The sequence below is a fragment of the Littorina saxatilis genome, linkage group LG5, assembly GCF_037325665.1.
Source record: "Littorina saxatilis isolate snail1 linkage group LG5, US_GU_Lsax_2.0, whole genome shotgun sequence".
NCBI lineage: Eukaryota > Metazoa > Mollusca > Gastropoda > Littorinimorpha > Littorinidae > Littorina > Littorina saxatilis.
In genome coordinates this window covers 36,088,525-36,108,068 of record NC_090249.1, presented here as the reverse complement: position 1 = coordinate 36,108,068, position 19,544 = coordinate 36,088,525, and the positions used below count along the sequence as shown (strand labels likewise).

At 41.1% G+C, this 19,544-nt stretch overlaps 2 protein-coding genes across 2 annotated transcripts in view; both read left to right on the top strand.

The window, feature by feature from the left end:
• LOC138966997 (uncharacterized) overlaps positions 1 to 6,196 on the top strand; it is a 34,524-nt gene extending 28,328 nt beyond the window's left edge. Inside the window, exons 17-22 of the mRNA XM_070339414.1 lie at positions 40 to 273; positions 1,833 to 2,075; positions 2,899 to 3,138; positions 3,633 to 3,671; positions 5,322 to 5,357; positions 5,827 to 6,196. Coding sequence (XP_070195515.1) covers positions 40 to 273; positions 1,833 to 2,075; positions 2,899 to 3,138; positions 3,633 to 3,671; positions 5,322 to 5,357; positions 5,827 to 5,978 — 944 coding nt within the window. The 3' untranslated portion in view covers positions 5,979 to 6,196. The remainder of the gene's footprint in view (positions 1 to 39; positions 274 to 1,832; positions 2,076 to 2,898; positions 3,139 to 3,632; positions 3,672 to 5,321; positions 5,358 to 5,826) is intronic.
• Positions 6,197 to 7,604: 1,408 nt separating this feature from the next.
• Positions 7,605 to 14,908, top strand: LOC138967000 (large ribosomal subunit protein uL13m-like). The gene is made up of 7 exons (XM_070339420.1): positions 7,605 to 7,695; positions 9,402 to 9,525; positions 10,085 to 10,178; positions 10,834 to 10,894; positions 11,573 to 11,659; positions 12,000 to 12,121; positions 12,679 to 14,908. Exons 1-7 carry the CDS (start codon positions 7,675 to 7,677, stop codon positions 12,752 to 12,754), a joined length of 585 nt encoding a protein of 194 aa, XP_070195521.1. The 5' UTR covers positions 7,605 to 7,674; the 3' UTR covers positions 12,755 to 14,908.
• The last annotated feature ends 4,636 nt before the right edge of the window (positions 14,909 to 19,544 follow it).

Here is a 19,544-nt window from a genome sequence, read left to right as displayed (position 1 = left end):
GAAATGAAATGACAACCAGTCTCCATTCTTCGTTTGCAGCAGATGTCATGAGCCAGTTTCAGACCATCCCACAGAAGGCTGGCAAAGGGTATAAGACTATGCTGCCGGGTCTGTCGGTGGATGAATGTGCCTCCAACTGTGTTGGGGAAGAGACTTACAACTGTCAATCATTCCACTACTGCTGGGAAGCCGGCGCGTGCTTCCTGTCTAGCCTCCATCCCGATGAGCGCCCTAACATGCTGAAGGACAACCCCAATTGTGATCTCTATATCAGTGAGTATCTTAGCTGGGTTTTCCCCCCTCAAATAATTGTAACAATCCGTAGAACGCTTGCTGTTCTACCCTGTCCCGAGAAGAGACACACACACAGAAAAAAAGAGAAAACAAGTCGCGTAAGGCGAAAATACAATATTTAGTCAAGTAGCTGTCGAACTCACAGAATGAAACTGAACGCAATGCCATTTTTCAGCAAGACCGTATACTCGTAGCATCGTCAGTCCACCGCTCATGGCAAAGGCAGTGAAATTGACAAGAAGAGCGGGGTAGTAGTTGCGCTAAGAAGGATAGCACGCTTTTCTGTACCTCTCTTTGTTTTAACTTTCTGAGCGTGTTTTTAATCCAAACATATCATATCTATATGTTTTTGGAATCAGGAACCGACAAGGAATAAGATGAAAGTGTTTTTAAATTGATTTGGACAATTTAATTTTGATAATAATTTTTATATATTTAATTTTCAGAGCTTGTTTTTAATCCGAATATAACATATTTATATGTTTTTGGAATCAGCAAATGATGGAGAATAAGATAAACGTAAATTTGTATCGTTTTATAAATTTTTTTTTTTTTTACAATTTTCCGATTTTTAATGACCAAAGTCATCAATTAATTTTTAAGCCACCAAGCTGAAATGCAATACCGAAGTCCGGGCTTCGTCGAAGATTACTTGACCAAAATCTCAACCAATTTGGTTGAAAAATGAGGGCGTGACAGTGCCGCCTCAACTTTCACGAAAAGCCGGATATGACGTCATCAAAGACATTTATCAAAAAAATGAAAAAAACGTATGGGGATATCATACCCAGGAACTCTCATGTCAAATTTCATAAAGATCGGTCCAGTAGTTTAGTCTGAATCGCTCTACACACACACACAGACACACAGACACACAGACACACGCACATACACCACGACCCTCGTTTCGATTCCCCCTCGATGTTAAAATATTTAGTCAAAACTTGACTAAATATAAAAAAGAAAAGAAAAAAAAGGTCCGACACTAACTGAAGGACAACGCGGTTTGTGCTCTGTATATTATATTCGTGAATATAGTTGACTAGAACTTTGGGTGTCCTGTTCATATTACAGGAGTCTACAGAAGTGTGAGTGCCCTTGTGTGTATTGTAGGAAACTACAGTAGTTTGAGTGTCCTGTGTACATGATATTGCAGGAGACTACAGGTTTGAGAGTCATGTGAACCATGGAGGGACAGTTTGACTGTCGTGTTTTCTTCGCAAGAGACTACAGAAGTTTGACTGTGGTGTGTACTTTGTAGGAGACTAATTTTGAGTGTCGTGTTTACTGCGCAAGAGACTACAGAAGTTTGACTGTGGTGTGTACTTTGTAGGAGACTAATTTTGAGTGTCCTGTTTACGTCACAGGAGACTGCAGAAGTGTGACTGTCGTGTACGTACTTTGCAGGAGACTAATTTTGACTGTCCTGTTTACTTCGCAGGAGGCTACATGAGTTTGACCGTCGTGTATACAGATATTTCCTGTCTAGTTTACTTTGCAGGAGACTGCAGTAACTTAACGGTCGTGTTGTTTTGCAGGAGACTATACGAGCAACTTCGACAAGTTTGACGGGCAGACGGTGCTCTCCGGGTCCAACACTATCTACCAGAACGTGATGTCGGCCAGCGAGTGCGCCAAGCTGTGCACCTACTACAACACCTTCCACTGCGAGTCCTTCGACTTCTGCACAGACGTCAACACCTGTTTCCTTGGCCAGACCCACTACTACGACGCCCCCAAGGGCAACATCAAACAGGCTCCCTCGTGTGCCCATTACTCGCGTAAGTTGCTTGGTCAAGGGATTGTACAGTGGAACCCCCCTTTTAAGACCTCCAAACATTCTGAGAAAATCAGGTCTTAAAAAGGAGGGGGTCTTAAAATGGGGGTAAATTTACAGAGTTCCTGAACAGAAAGTCTGATCTGAGAAAACAAGGTCTTAAAAAGGAGGGAGTCTTAATTTGGGGGGGGGGGGGGGGGGTCTTAACAGGGAGGTTCCACTATTGATTACAATTGACAGTGGAATTTACTTTTTGTCAAATTTGTGCATGGGAAAGAGAGGGATTTCACTGTCAAAAAACTATCATAATAAGCGAGTTTAGAACGGGGATAATAGAAATGTACAGTGCACTGTGGAATTCGCGTATTAATTGTGACATTCTTTTATAAGAAAGACGGGACATTTTATTTTAAGCAGACTACCATAATGACACTAAGCAAAACAACACAAAATAAAACAGGGGCCGCTCTGACTTTGAGTAATTTGCGTAGGTTTACGCAAAACAAGACCTATTTTGTTAAGCGATATACTGACTAAAATACGTATATGGCACCTGAAAAATGCCAAATGTACTCAACACGAGTTTGCCACAATGAGCGCGGCGACCGCTGCAAAACACAACACACGAAAACAAACCGAAACAAAACAAAAGAAGTATGTGAAAACTGCTTACGTTTTCAATCTTCACAAATGTCACAACGGCATCAGTTCTTCATGGGCTGAAACTCCCACGGTCTTTACCCATATGACCGTTTTACCCTGCCATTTAGGCAGCCATACGTCGCTTTCGGGAGACTGCTTCATTACATTACTCCATTCTATACTAGGTGCCTACCTTCAAGACTTCGTGGCCAAGTCTCACAAGCAGGTGCGGTTGCGTGATAACCGCGTGATCCAGGGCGTGAATCCACAGCAGTGCGCTAAGCTTTGCGTGGAGGAGGGTAGTTTCACGTGCAACAGTTTCGACTACTGTGGCAACTATTCTGAGTGTCGCCTCAGTGACGCGTCTGTCTCCAACACAGGACAGGTCACCTTAGAGTCCAGTGCTTCCTGTGACGTCTATAGTCGTGAGTATAGTGACGTGTGTTTGGGGTGGTGGTGGTGGTGGTTGTGTGTATGTGTGTGTGTGTGTGTGTGTGTGTGTGTGTGTGTGTGTGTTTGAGAGACGTGGATGCGTTGCTACGAGCATGCCGTGACGTGATGTGTGTGTGTGTGTGTGTGTGTGCGTGTGTGTGTGTGTGTCAGCGTGTGTGTGTGTCATTGTGTGTGTGTGTGTGTGTGTGTGTATGTGTATGTATGTCTGTGTCTGTGTGTCTGTGTGTATGTATGTCTGTGTCTGTCAGTGTCTGCATGTGTCTGTGTGCTTCCAGTGTTGCTGTTGTTTCTTTGAAACAAAAGAAGTTATAATGAAATCTTGAACACCGTCATGGTTGTGCCCTGACTGTCTTGATCTGTGTCATTTATTGTGGGCCGGAGCGTTACGTTTTTAGCACTATGTGTTGCTGTCATTTTGGGAATACAAAAAGGGTTGTTGACACAAGTAACTGCTTCTGTTCAATAGGTCAGTATTCATCTGGTCAAACCGCAGCACAGACATCGGGTAAGTGAGAGAGAGAGAGAGAGAGACAGATATAGACAGACAGACAGAGAGAGATAGAGAGAGACGGAGAGAGACAGAGACAGAGAGGGACAGAGAGAATTTGAATTGAATTGAATTGAATTGAAATTTATTTTACGAGGGTGACAGAATAAGCAATGTATACATGCTTTTTTTCATCCGGCCCTCGCCCATTGAGGGGTAACAAACAAGAAGAAATAAAAGATAAGTTTAACTATAGTACAAATGACATATTTACCATAATTAACATGTCAAGCAACCAATAAGACATTTTAAGATGCATTAGGATTCTTTAGCAATGCTTGAAAATTATATATAACAGAGAAATATGTGTTTGTGTAAAAATAAAAACCACTCCTTCATGAATTATATATAATCATGTTTTTCAATATAATCAGAGAGTACAGTTATATTTTGCCAGCTGCTTGATAATATTTCTTATAAGTTTTGTAAAAGAAACAGCATGTAATATTCCTTGAATGATGTTTCATGAATTCGTAATTTAATTATATTTGGAATGGCGTTCCACATAATTGCTCCAGAATATGATAGACTCGACTTGTACAGGTCAATTCTTGGAGTTGGGGTAATTAATTTGTTACATTTTCTATAATGATTTATTTTGAAATTTGAGGCAATGAGTGTAGGTGCATTCCCTGACATAATTCTATACATCATCACACCTTTGTTATATGCAAATCTATCTTTGATAGGAAGAATTTGCAATCGTTTATAATCAGTCATGGAAAGAGATGTATTTTTTAAAATAATTAATTTAACAGCTCGTCTATGTAAACTGCCCAAGTGTTTCAAAGTATTTGCACTTGCAGAGTCCCACACTGTGGAAGCATAGTCAATAGCTGACTGAATATGTGCCTGAAAAAACAGTTTTCTTGTGCGAAGGTCTAGAAAGTGTTTGATTTTTGATAACTAGTATTTTTTTGGATGTGTTTTTACAAAGTGTATCTACATGTTTTGACCAAGACAGGTTATTGTCAATAGTTATTCCCAAGACTTTATGGCTATCAACTTCGGGTAACATCTTGATTTCGTATTAGCAATGTCAGAAATCCAGATGTTAGATTTTTGTTTTGTTTTGCCACGTGGTAAGTAGCATGCATTTAGTTGTATTTGGATTCAGTGACATATGGTTTAGTTCTGACCATTCAAGTAATCGATCAATGTTTTCTTGGAGGATATTTGCTAGTTTAATAAGATCTTGGTGACTAGAATGAATTGTAGTATCATCTGCAAATAGTTCATACATGCATCTGAGAGAGAGAGAGAGAGAGAGAGAGAGAGAGAGAGAGAGAGAGAGAGAGAGAGAGAGACAGAGACAGAGACAGAGACAGAGACAGAGAGAGACAGAGAGAGAGACAGACAGAGAGAGAGTATTGTCCCCAAAACAAAACGGCACGGTCATTCTAACACTGCCAGGGGACCGGCATGAATTGTGGATTGTTGTTTCTTCTAATTTCAAACCTTACTTACAAGACTCGTGGTAAATTTGAAATGATAGAGGATGGCACTTTCATACCTTAAAAAAAAGTCGTTGTCTAGATTAAAAAATAAAAAACGCTTAGGAGATAGAAGGTACAAGTATATTATGTTTGAAATTTATTCTTTTTGCAGATGGAGGTAGTAGTAGCAGTGGTGGATACTCCAGAGGTAAGAGTACTAGATACATATACTTCACATTTTTGTTCTGTATGTGTTTTCTAATTTGTGTGTGTTTGTGTGTGTGTGTGTGTGTGTGTGTGTGTGTGTGCGTGCGTGTGTGTGAGGGAGTTTGTGTGTGTGTGTGTGTGTGTGTGTGTGTGTGTGTGTGAGGGAGTTTGTGTGTATGTGTGTGTGTGTGTGTGTGTGTGTGTGTGTGTGTGTGTGTGTGTGTGTGTGTGTGTATACGCGGTATATGTCACGTGTGTCTAACAGGAGTTACATTGATTAAGTCAATTCAAGTTCATTTCCTTTAATGATTGAGTGGGAGCTCAAGATGCCCCATATAGCTTTCTTTCCTCAGTTAACCAGTCAAAGTTTATGGTTAACGACCACGGAATTGTTTCGTGGCTGATATATTTATCTGTTACAAACCTTCAAAGACTTGAATTATTCCTGAATCTTATCTCTTCATATCCAGGTGCCATGGCTGGTCTTGGATTCGCAATGATTGTCGTTGGTATCATTTTGGGCTTGGTGGCTCTGGTTGTCTACGATAAATTCATCGCCAAACGTGGAGGAGCTGACGGCATGGCCATCTCCTTCTCCAAGCACGAAAACTCTGAGTCCTAAGACAATGGCGCCACTAACGGGGCAATGACGTCATTACGATGTGACGTAAGGTTGTTTGCGTCACGGGGGATAATTAACAGGGTAGGAATTAAACGGGGGAGGCTTGCGTTATCATGGTTCCTAGTGTACTCTAAGCTGACCGACATTTGTTGGTTTTAAAATGTGTTTAAGACAAGAATTATTGGTTGTAGACTATTAAGTTATGGGGTGGGGGGGGGGGGGGGGGGGGGGACACAAGCGATGAATTTAGGAAGGGTCGGGTCACTTTAAATTGACGAATACGTAAGCAGTACTTAATGAAAATTATTTTGCATTGGACCTCAGATTGTTGATTTCGTTGGCTATGAAATAAAACTTGTGAACACTTTTCGTTTTTCTGTTTTGACTTTCATAACTCATAATGTAACATTCGTCGTTGCACTTGTCACAAGTGGGTTGTTTGTTCTTGTTTTGCTGTATGCTATTATTTCATGTCATTACTAGAGGTTAAGACGTCGTTTTGATAATAATCTTTCTTGGATTTAGTTTTGAAGAGTTGAAGTCTTGTTCCCTTTACAATGTTTCATGTGCAATACGTGTGAAGTATGAATACTTAATAATCTAAAGCAGAGCAGCTATCAGGGTACAGCTCCTACTGAAATAATGTATGACATCGCCCAATCCATTTCACTGGAAACAAATCACAACAATTTTTTTCTCTCTCTGAAATATGGATTAAAGTTATGCAGATTATCCTTTATTTCTTGGACTTACAATCATTTTATTTGTTTGGAAACATATCGCATTTCATGATATCCATGCTTGATAGCAGAGAACAATACTCACTCATAATATATAATCTTGTGTTTTAAAGCATGTCTTGACTGTTTCTGTTCATATGTCATGGGACATTATTTCATATTCATTTTGTATGTCTGTTTTATAGTTTAACTACGTATGAGTCAGCTTGGCTTAGATTTTGAAAATCCGTTGTTTACATGGAAATAAGTTGACAATATATTGTGTGCAATAAAATCTGCGCTGGTCACATTATCATAAGAAAATGAGTTTTGTTCGTTGGTGTACCTAAGTCACGGTGTGATTGCGGAAAAAAGGAAATTGTTGCACATAGAGTTTCGTTGATATTATTCCCTGCACCGCTTGTGACTAGCTCAGTGGTACGATTACACTGTTCGTGCCCAAGCACACACAAACACAGACACAGACACCCACACGGACCCAGACGCTGATACACACAGTCACAAACACATGCGCGCACGCACACACGCACGAACGAACACATACACACACACTGGCTGTGACAGACACACACACACTGGCACAGACACACTCACACATGTACAATGTGACACACAGAGGCACACCCACACACACAGTGGCACACCCACACCCACCCGACACACACACACACTTTGACATTTACACACACCGTGATACACACACATAGAGCAACCATGATTTAACGCCAGTCTCAGTCGGTACCCCCGGGTGTAAGGCACGACCAAGTCAACAACAACACTGCAACGACTGACAACAACAACAACAACAACAACTATCCAACGACCTATGAAACCGCCGACTGATAACAAAAGTCGCAGCAGATGCATGCTGCGTATAACGATCCTTGAGCAGCTGTTGCATCTTTTTGAGCGCCTGTGCCATCTCGGCGGAAGTGACGTCGCATGCCAAAGTCAAAATGGCGACCCAGCGTGTGTTGGTAAGGGCATTCGTTAACCTTTCCGAATTTAGTGCCTTTCCAAATCTAAGCTTTTGATTGATTGCTCCGATACTTTGTGTGTATGCATTTTAAAAAGATTTTTATGCACATTGTTTCCGATTTTACGTCGAATAACGGAAAACCTATTAGGGTACTGATGTGTGGAAGTGCACGATTTGAAATGCGTCTGCTACAGACATGATATGAAATGATGATATGATATGTTGACAGACTGGTACTTTGGCTGTTGAGCCTTTGTCTGATCTTTTGATCAGTTGCTATCCTAGCCTAACTTTGGGCTAGATAACCTACACGATCTTTTGACCGTGGCCTATTCTATCAACTTTTTCTTGGCTGGTGGGAATTTGTAGTGAGAGGCATACTGACATTTGGGCTTTTCATAGTCTTTCAGTGCATTGTCAAAGCGATTTTTGAAACTGTTCATTGTCGGCGCTTCTACCACATTCTTGTCCAAGGAGTTCCATGTGTCTATGATTCTGTTCGTGAAGAAAGATTGTCGGAGAGCTGTTCTGCATTGTTTCTTCCTGAGCTTGAACTGATGTCCACGGGTATTACACAGGCTATTCAGCTCCAGTGGGTTCTTGCAATCGTAGTATCCATGCACGAATTTGTATGCTTCAATCATGTCTCCCCGGATACGCCTATAGCACATGCTTGGAACTTCCAAGACTCTCAAACGCTCTTCGTAACTCAAGGTCTTCAACCCTGGGATACACTTCGTGGCTCTTCTTAACACACTTTCAATCAGATTTTTATCTTTCTCGAGTCGGGGACTCCACACCACATTTGCAAATTCCAGATGAGGCCGTACAAGTGCAACAAAGAGAAGTCTTAGCGTTTCTGCGTCCAAATGCTCATAAGACCGTCTACTGAGACCCAGGATTCTATTTGCTTTGTTGACTTGTGTTTCCACGTGCTTTGAGAATTTCAATTCACTGTCTACATTGACCCCAAGGTCCTTTTCTGCACTTAAGCTTTCCAGATCAACTCTGTCCACGCTGCCAGGTTTTCTCATATTATACACAAGTTTCTGATTTTTTTGTACCCAGCTGTAATGACATGTACGACTACGTAACCAGGACAAGACCTCCCAAGCCCAAGGCACATATAAACAAAAGAAATCAAATACAGACTCATGCTCCATGTATGCCAATCAACGCCTGTTACAAAAAACACACCTTGTCTTGATTTCTTTCGATCTGGAGACCTGCTTCTTATCCAATCCAGATCCAGAGAGAGACTGAGAGAACTCGAACTCAAACTCGAAAACTTTATTACCGAGGGATGATGGCATTAGGTCCATATGGTCCTTCAAAGGAAAAATAACTCTGTCTGATTTGTATGTGGTGTGGGAGAGTGACCTATATGGAGAGAGAGAGAGAGAGAGAGAGAGAGAGAGAGAGAGAGAGAGAGAGAGAGAGCTAGCTTGTGATAGCATAATCATTATGATGATGGTCAACAAAACTCGATAGGCGATGCATGGGCCTGGCTAAAGAATTAGTTCATATTCTTGCTGTACTTAAGAATTTAGTGCATGTTCAATCAATTGTGTTTCTAGATGTGCCTGTGATAAAAGAGTGTGTGTAGATGATACGTGAGAAGGTGTGTGCAGAGCGGCATGTGTACAAGTTATTATTACAAATATTAGGTAATATTGTCATTTGAGTCTGCATTTTGTTTTGTAGCAATGGAGGGCGTTTGCACGTACATGGTGGCTGTATGATGCTGCTAACCAGTGTCCATTCGTCTCTGCATATCGTGTTGTGCCATACCTGCAGGGAAAACATAAACCCATCTTCCATCCGTTGAGTAAGTAATTTTAAGTTTGTTTGTTTGTTAGTTCATGGGGTGAAACTCCGACGGCTTTTACGTGTATGACCGTTTTTAGCCCGCCATTTAGGCAGCCATACGCTGCTTTCGGAGAAAGCATGCTGGGTATTTTCGTGTTTCTATAACCCACCGAACTCTGACATGGATTACAGGATCTTTTTCGTGCGCACTTGGTCTTGTGCTTGCGTGTACACACGGGGGTGTTCGGACACCGAGGAGAGTCTGCACACAAAATTGACTCTGAGAAATAAATCTCTCGCCGAACGTGGGGACGAACTCACGCTGACAGCGGCCAACTGAATACAAATCCAGCGCGCTACCGACTGAGCTACATCCCCGCCCGTAATTTTAAGTAAAACTCTACATTTAATGTGAAACTGTCCGTTTGAAAATAGCTACTATAAATTATATAGCCCACGCTCAAGCTGTCAAGGCCGGCAGACAACTCTGCAGAGCTGCAGTGAAGGGAGACTACTGCATCACCCTGTCACACTTACTTTGTTGGTTTGGATAATGGCAGGTGTGTTTTTGTGTGCAGGTGATGTGGGTGACCATGTGGTTGTCATCAACACAAAAGACATTGCCATGCAGGCCGACTACTGGCGTACCTTCACGTTCTTTCATCACACAGGGTAGGTAATCCATCCTGCACTGATTTTAATTTTGTCCGGTCCGGAAAAAGTTAAGCTACAGCCCCATGAACTCCTCTTCAAACTTATACTTTAGTGTAGAACTTCTACTTTAAATCTATGATCCTTGCTTTACAACAGAAAATTGCTGAATGTGAATGATAATAATTGGTATCTTCTGTCTTTGTAAAGGAGTGCAAAGCAGGATCACAACATTTTACCATAGGGGAAAAAAAAAAGGGAATGAATGGAAATGAAACCATAATTTGCATTGACAATGTCTGCTTTGTTAACTTACTAGTACACGTAGAAGTATTCTTAAGCTCATGCTGATAGACGAAAAATAACTCCGTCTGGTTTGTATGTGGTGTGGGAGAGTGACCTTTTCTCGCAATACCTCTGCCAAACTTTGAAGGGGCCAATCACTAGCGAATGGAGAGTTGGAAGCAGATGCTCCCATCCACGTGTTTTCGACACACCTCTTGCTAGTGATTGGCCCCTCCAATGTTTGGCAGAGGTTTTACAAGAAAAGGTCACTCCTCCACAACCCATACAAACTCGAAGGAGTTATTTCCGAAAATTGTCTATTGATATGTGTTCTTTGTCAGCAAAGTTTTGCTGGTGTTTCTAACTGTTGTGCATAACTGTTGATTTTCAGGTACCCTGGAGGGTTTAGCAAAGCGTCAGCATGGAGAGTTCATGAAATCGATCCTACAAGGGTGAGCAGGATCAACAGATTTTAATCTGTGAATGGTGTGTGCTTTGCGGTATGAATCAATGATTTAGTTAATAAGCTGTGGGTAGATACCATCATGTACCAGCTTGTGTGGTTTGAGCTTAACCCATCATGAATGGGAATAGATTAATTCAGCAAATATCTCTGTCAGGTTTTTATGGGTTGCGGTAGAGTTGTTTTTCCTTGCAATTATTGAGTCAGTCACATCCGCAATGCCGATTGTCAGCTCCGATGATAATACTTTCGAACAAAAAGAGCATTATAATGACCGGACATTGCAGTAAGCATACATCGGAGGTATATAATCCTCACTAGGATGTCAGTAATTCGCATGATTTCACTGGCTCACCACACGTTGTCAACGTGTGAGCGAATAGACAGGCTGTTTGCTTGTGATATGCCTACAATGTCACGTGTAGCTTGACTCAGTGTTTCTGTGGAAAAGCAAGGGAAAGCAACTCTTCCACAAGCCATAAAAACTTGACATAGTTATTTCCGAACGTCCTCTATTAAAAATGTGGATGTGCTTTTTTTCTCTCATTATCTCAGATAATATCTGTGTACTTATCTGTGTAAATTACGGCAAGATATCCATTTAAACGACACCGACATTGAGCACACTGAGCATGATGAATAATCTTGTTATATATATGTGTTGCAGGTTATGCAACTGTCTGTATACAGCAGAATTAAAGGGAACCTATTGAGGAAAGGGCTCATGAGGCGACTTCATCTTTTCCCTGATGATGTAAGTGCTAAACTTTGTTATCTGGTCTTTTGTGTGTGTACTCAGTTTTTAAGGTGGCTTGGTTAAATTCCCTTCAGAAGTGCACTAAATTTTACCTCCCAGGAGATTGTTAGTTGTTGTCACGCTGACAGTTGTTGTCACGCTGACTGTAATCGTAAGTGCCGGGCGGTAAGTCTTCTGAAGTGTTTGTAAATCTTCACATGCCTTTTGTTCTGTTTATTGATAATCAATGTCTTTGAGAAAAGTAGTGTGGAGGGTGGGCGTGGGAGAACGGTTAGGTGACAGCAAGCGACATTGTGGAAGACAGGTTTCTCATTGCCTGCATTTTTTTCTTGAACAGAAAATACCAGATGAAATCTTGGAAAATGTATCGGACCAAATACGTCAAGTGCAGCCTGTTGCCAAGCGACTGGACCAGTATTCAGAGGAAGAAGTTACAGAGTTCCCCAAGTTCTTTGACTGGTAAGTAAATTTTGCTTGTGAAAGGTTCACGGAACACCTTTTGTGGAAGTGGAGTAAGAGGGATAGAGCAAATATTTTTAGATTGATTTCTAACCTGTGGGTATCTTTGGTGCTTCACCGTCTCCAGACACTGGCTCCTAAGAAATTTAAGTTAAACCTTTTATCAATTTGTTTTGGTAAACAGGAATGACAGAAGGATTTAATATTTCAAACCTTACACACAAGATGGTTGAAAGACACAGAAGTTTTGTTTGTAGCAAAAGGTTGTGTGCACTTGCCGAAACGTTATGTGAAAGATTTACGCATTTGGAAAGAGGTACCTTTGTCAACATGCTTTGCTTTTCTTGTGAATAATTCATTTTTGGGGTGTCATGAGGAGGCAGCTGTGTCTTTTTCTTTTAGTTCGGCTTGGAAGAACTGTCAATTTCCTCAATTTTTACTTGTACTGAAGCTGGTTTAGAAAATAAGAAACCAGACAAGCATGAAAAAAAACACCACGTACACACTGTAAATATAGACCAAAACTACCCCTGAGTGTTAATATTATGTGTCTGCAGGCCAGAGGACTTTGTCAAGGATGGATACAAACGACACATGACCAGGAAGAAACCCAAACGGAGATACACTGTGTGAATGTGTGTGTGGAGATCACCATTTTACACTTTTCTTCTGTTTCGGCGACTGTTTCTTTGGGTGGTGTATGAGTGTGTGTTCATGTAGACCAACAGTGTCTGAGTGACAAGATTTGTGTGTGCATGAGCATGGGTGCATGTGATATATCTGTGTTGGCATTCACTGTAATCTTACAGTACAGGTATTTAACTGGTATTTTGTGGCAGAATACTGTAAAAATCTGAGTGTGTGTTCATGTAGACTAACAGTGTATGAGTGACAAGATTTGTGTGTGCGTGAGCATGCGTGCATGTGTATATCTGTGTTGGCATTCACTGTAAACTTACAGTACAGGTATTTAACTGGTATTTTGTTGCAGAGTACTGTAACAATCATCAATCTTACTATACTGTTCAAAAAAAGAAACGCATAGTTGCTACTTGCCAAATTTGTTTTATTTTTCGAAAAAATTAACAGAAAATCCAATATTTAGATTATTTGTTTGAAATTTGGTATGGACACAGTTGAATGCACACACAGTTCATTTGCATCTTCAAATCAATCAGTCAATCAATACGATTGGGTGCCGAGGCTGTCAAGTCAGGAGGGGGTGTGACTGCCTTGAGCAGCAACAACTGCCCGGCACCTTCTGGGCATGGACTGGATCAGATGCCGGATATCTTGCTGTGGGATGGTGTCCCACTCCTCCTGAAGTGCCTGCAATAGATCGCGGTGATTTGCCGGCGCTTCTTCTCGCCTCCGCACACGTCTGTCCAATTCATCCCAGAGGTGTTCTATCGGGTTCATGTCTGGCGACATGGATGGCCAGGGAAGCACCTGGACATGGTGGTCGGTGAGGAACTGGGTGGTGAGTCGTGCTGTGTGCGGGCGAGCGTTGTCCTGCTGGAATATGGCATCCTGGTCAGCCAGAAGAGGAAGGGCGTGTGGGCGCAGAATTTCCTCCACGTATCGCTGGGCAGTTATGCGCCCTTGGACGTGCACCAGGGTGCTCCTTCCAGCGGTATTGATCGCCCCCCACACCATGACGCCTCCACCACCATGAACGGGTGCTTCATCCACACAGTTGGGCGCGTAACGTTCGTTTACTCTCCGGTAGACCCTCCTCCGACCATCATGTCGCTGGAGCAGGAAGTAGGACTCGTGGCTAAACCACACGTGTCTCCAGTGATTCCGGACGGTCCAGCGAAGGTGCTGGTTGCCCCACTGCACTCGGTTCTGGCGATGGCGGCGGGGGAGGACAGCTCCTCTGTGAGGTCTGCGAGCTCTCAAACCAGCTTTATGCAGGCGGTTCCGCACGGTCTGGTCCGATAATCGGTGTGGCCCGGGGAGAGCCTGGACAGAAGATGAGGCCGACAAGAAACGATTCCGGAGGTGGCGGAGCCGTATGAAGCGGTCGTGAGCAGCAGTTGTCGCCCTTGGTCTTCCCGCTCGTGGCAAGTCAGCAACGGAGCCAGTGGCTTGAAACCTGACCCACAGTCTACTGATGGTGCTCTGGGACACGTGGAAGTGCCTGGCGATTGCACTTTGACTTTGGCCTGCTTGTAAACGACCCAATGCAATTTGGCGGTCTTCTCTGCTCAATCGGGCCATCTTTCGTCGCTGAATTGTCGTCTGATTTCTTTGTGGCGAACAATCCGCTTTTATGGGTTTTGGAAGACATGGTGAGAGCTCAATATTCCCCGAGTTTCACGAGATTACACTGAAGCATGACGAGTGGTCATGCCAAATGAGCAATTTTGACATTGTAGCCACTGATAACGCATGCGTCACGTGCAGAGCTCACTTGTGGCAATGGACGAAAGGTCGACGACCAGATAAACATTTTCTGCAGTTTGGTGGATATCCTTGTAGCCATATAACTAAATTAACCAAATATTACAAGCTATGCGTTTCTTTTTTTGAACAGTATAGTTTTGATTGCATTTGACAAGTTTTCATATCAAAATAAAGCATTGTCATTAAACTTGGTTATACCGATAGGCCAATGGCCATTACTGCAGTTGTTTGTGTGTGTGTGTGTGTGTTAGAGAAAGGAGCGAGTGTTTGTGCTTGTGTCAAATAGCTGGGGTTGTAGATATGGGGTGATTGTGTTTGTGGTTATTTGTGGTGGTGTACATGTTGGAATGTTAAGTGAAATAAAGGAAACTCCTTTGACCTTGCTGTTTTGAGTGGCTTATTTGTTGTGTTGAATGTGAATGAAACACGCACACACACACACAACCACACACAGAACTCAATGCCATTGGTAGATTCTAACAGAGATCTTGACAATAGTGTGTTTTAAAAGCAAATATACACATTCCAATAGATTAAAGCGTTTATGTGATAAACAAAAATATATCTGCATAATTTATTATTTATTTTTCGTATAATTATAAGAGGCACTGTAGAACATTGAAACCACCAAGATTCTACAAAAATATATTTATGTAATAACCATGAAGATTTTTGTGAAAATAGACTCCTCTTTCTGTTCAAGAGCGTTTACTTATGAGAAGAAGTAAAATGTGTAGATATCTTCCCATACATAATAAGTAGCAAAGACGATACTAATCAATGATTAACATTGCCCCAGAGTCTCCCTTATCAATGACATTCTCATTTAGCAAAATATTGTTTGATTGGAAGAAAATGACATGATTTTTAAGACAGCTGTATTGTTCATGTAATTGTTTATGTAAAATGTTTATTTTTGAGGGGACATTTAATGCAAAAGAGCATGTACTTTAATATTTTCATGCAAACTAGCAACAATGATTTGATGGTGGCTTATTTTTACAGCTACATTTACTCAATTTAAGCTGGTAATGGCTACAAAAGTATATTTCATCTATAGAGCTCACCAATATAACGTAAGCAAATACATTTTTTTTCTATGGAAAATAAATATAACATCTTACCAGAATTCTAATATCATGTAAAAACAAGTGATGAAAAAACAAAACAAGGCACATTTTTACAAGCAGAAAACGACAATTTGCATTGCTGCTTTTGCTGACATCTACACAAGTTGCACAGGGCAGATCTTCAAGTATAAATAAATGTACAAACGGTTGAGTTTATCGCAGCATAACCTTGAAACCACAGCCCAAATCTGGTAGGCGTAGTATACTTCAGCTACTGACAGAATGCAGACACACTTCTAAGTCATCGCACATTTGATGCACTTCAGGTTATTGGCAGTGGTATAAGCATAAATTTGCATACTTGTAATCGATGAATGTTAGAAAATAATACATGTATTTGATACACATTAACACACACAAAACGTTTTACCCCCAAAATACCGCACTTGTTCAAATGCCCCGACAACCTGTGTATTTAGCGGATTCTGTCCAGTGAATTAAAATTAAATTAAATTAAAAGAAAATTTTGTTGGCAAGAGGTTGGTGTTATTCAAAGTGTCTTGAAGGCGTCACATGTTTTCTTTCGTAATAAAGGTTGAAACAGATTTTTGAATCAAATATGCATAGTTGTCATGAACAAATTTTGTTTATTATGTCTTTGAAACTGCATTCGTGATAATAATTTTAAAAAAGCGGTTTCAGCACTGTGAACATTGAATGATTGTGCTTTGTTCACAGACACTTGGAAACAAAGGCACCAAAAAAGAAAGAAAAAAAAGGGCAACAACATTCATCTCAATTTATTGTATGCTGAAATGGTACATACATGGCTAAAAAAACACACGATTATAAAATAGATTGTAGTTTTTTTGTACATTATAAATTCAGAGCACCAGTTATAAAACACCAACAGTAATTCAAAGAAAAGAAAAAAACTCGCACAAATTGTCTTGTTTCTGAGATAAATAAAAAAATAAATAAAAAATCACGAGAAAAAAACAAAACAAAAAACAACACCATCAGTGATTTGAAAAAAAAATCTGAAAAAAGCAAACCCACTGACTCAGAAAATAAAAAAGAAACAAAACCAAAGAACACGATGAAATGCATTCATTCCGAGTGAGGTTCGAGTGTAATAAGCACCATGTAGCAGCAGCCCCGGCAGTCACTGCTCAAAACCAATGACCAAGAAAAAAAAATTAAAAAAATCACCATCTGCTGAACTGGCTGCAAGAATGCCAGTTCCTACGTCATCCAGAGTGAGAGTCTCTTCCCCTCGTGACGTAATACGTAAAACTCGTGTAAATACATGAGGTCTTTCGTAGTGATTATGAACGTGGTTTCAGTGTCTTCGAGACAAAACATGACACGATGGTTTGGGTTGTTGCATACGCCATCCTGCAGTGATGACGTCATGATTTCAGTTCAGTGTGGAGAAGCATCATACGTCATGGTTTTGGCTGGCACGTCCTCACAGTTCAATCATATACAAATTGTTTTTTAGAATGATTCAGACATCCTGTCTGCTTTCGCCTACGATATGATTCTGCGAAATGTCATGACGCCATTGAAGGGTTATAGAGCCATGACCCTGTTCATGTTGTCGGTAGTGACGTCACACTAAGCTGTGACGTCATGGTCTATGACGCTAGCACGTGCGCATTGTGAGAAAGAACACCATAAGGACCCGAAAATACAGCCCCAACCTGCTGCCCTCACCTGTAGCTAAAGATGGGAAATGAACACGAAGCTACAACTAACCAGAAAGAAAAAAACCCACTACCATTATACAAACTCTATGCAACACGAACACATAACTAACTAAAACTACGAGAAGGAAACTGAGATTGTAAGCATACAGATTAGATGGACAATGAACACGAAAGTGAAAATAACCAGAAAAAACACACACTAGTACAATTATTCTATGCCACATGAACACATAACTAAAACTACCAGAGTGAAACCGAGATTGTACGCACTATGAAGATTAGACAGAACATGAACACGCAGCTTAAATTAAGTGGACGTCGAGCACAAATGGTGGATGTAAAATGAACACATGTCTTGAAGAGAAAGGAAAAAAGCACAGATGAGACGACAACATGTTGCTGAAACTAGCTAGGAGGGGGAGGGGGGGGGGTAGGTAGGCTGGGATAGTGAGGGAGGAGGACTTACTTTGCACTACATGTACTGTGTTACCGTGGATAGCTCAGGAAAAAAACACCGAGTCGCACGTAATTTACCAGAAAGATCTTCGGGCAAAATGAGTGAACAATAAAAGGCATGCTTTAATTAAGGCTGCGTTTGGGTAGAGACACGGAAAAGACACACAGCTGACACACACAGGCCAACTTTCAACGCTATGACAAATGCATAACAATCACACCATGCAGACAACACACACACACCCACACACACACACAGACACAGACACACACATGCCAACAACAGATGATCATGACAAGGTTCGGCCTGGTAATGAGAACTGCTCTGTCTGCCCGCTTGCTTTAACAGTTATTGTCGATACTTGTTCCAAGTTCAAATGCGAGTAGAATGGCCAGTTCGCAAGACAGGCAAAACCACCGACAAGACCTAGCTACTTTAGAATTAGCTGAGACAAACACGTCTATGACACAACATGCTGAAGGTAACATTTATTGATAAGATTTAACATCATCGGTGGCAACTGTGCTGGTCAATTACAGAACAGGCTTTAATTGTTGATACGCCACCGAACCTAAACACAGTTAACCAGAACGTCACTGAAGCTTGTACAGCTTTTAACAAACTGGTCCAAACCCCCCTCCCCTCCTCTTTTTTCAAGACAGCAATCACGGTCCGCTGAACGGTTCAAATGGGAATCGGCCAAAATTAAATGCCTTTACTGTGACATTAGTCAAAATCAGAAACTTCTTATTTTTGTTCTCTCAAATATTTGTTTGTTTAATTAACAAAACACACACACCTGACCTTATATTTGAATGCATAATTTTGTAATGCTTTCAATGATAAGGTGGCCCACATGAAAGTAACATCCCCCTCTATGATCATGGAAAACTATGTTGTGCGCACATGAACGGTAACAAGTTGCAACATGTGCAGGGAAGACGCATGAAGAGTGACTGAGATGGAAATATCTGAGCGGAAACAAATAACCTCTACAACCCATCTACCCCCGCTGCATTTGGGGAAGGATGTGATTGAACGTAACATTTGGGAGAAATGCTCGAATGAAGCTGGTAAACTACCACAGGATTAAAACTGTGTAATTATGATTTGTAAATATGCAATATGCAGTGATAAACAACAGAACAGATGTGAACACAATGAATATAACCGAGAAGAACGTGCAGAAAAAGATAGTTAACAGAAAAATGATGCTCAAAACCTTCCAATGGAAACATGGCAAAGGGAAGCAACTAAAACTTGCGTTAAGAATAACACAAAACACCTTTCCGCCTCCTTTGGAGATAACAATCAGAGACATAACTTCCACAACATTTAATGATGATTTCCTTTACTCATACTTCTTCTTCTTCTGCGTTTCCAGCCATGCTAAATTTTCATTTTGGTCTGTAGGGCGAAGTCCGCAGTCTTTACTCATACAATTTGCAGATTAAGTTTACATCTCAAGCAGTTCAAACAGATTTCTTAATAGTTAAGCAGAATTAAGTGACCCAAATGACTTTCCAGGTGAGTTAACAGTTGCATACAATTAAAGCCACTAAGCTCCTAATATATTTATCTAATTCTTGTTCCTTCATAGAAGAAAAGTAAGTCTTAATTTTAGTAAAAACAAAAAAATCAACCAGTTTTGGCAAAGGAAGATTTGGAACAACCAGATTTACGCAGGCAGAGGTAGATGGACGTAGCTCAGGACAGCACTGATGAACACTACAACACACACACACTCACTATAGAAGCTCAAGTTTCTAGCTCGA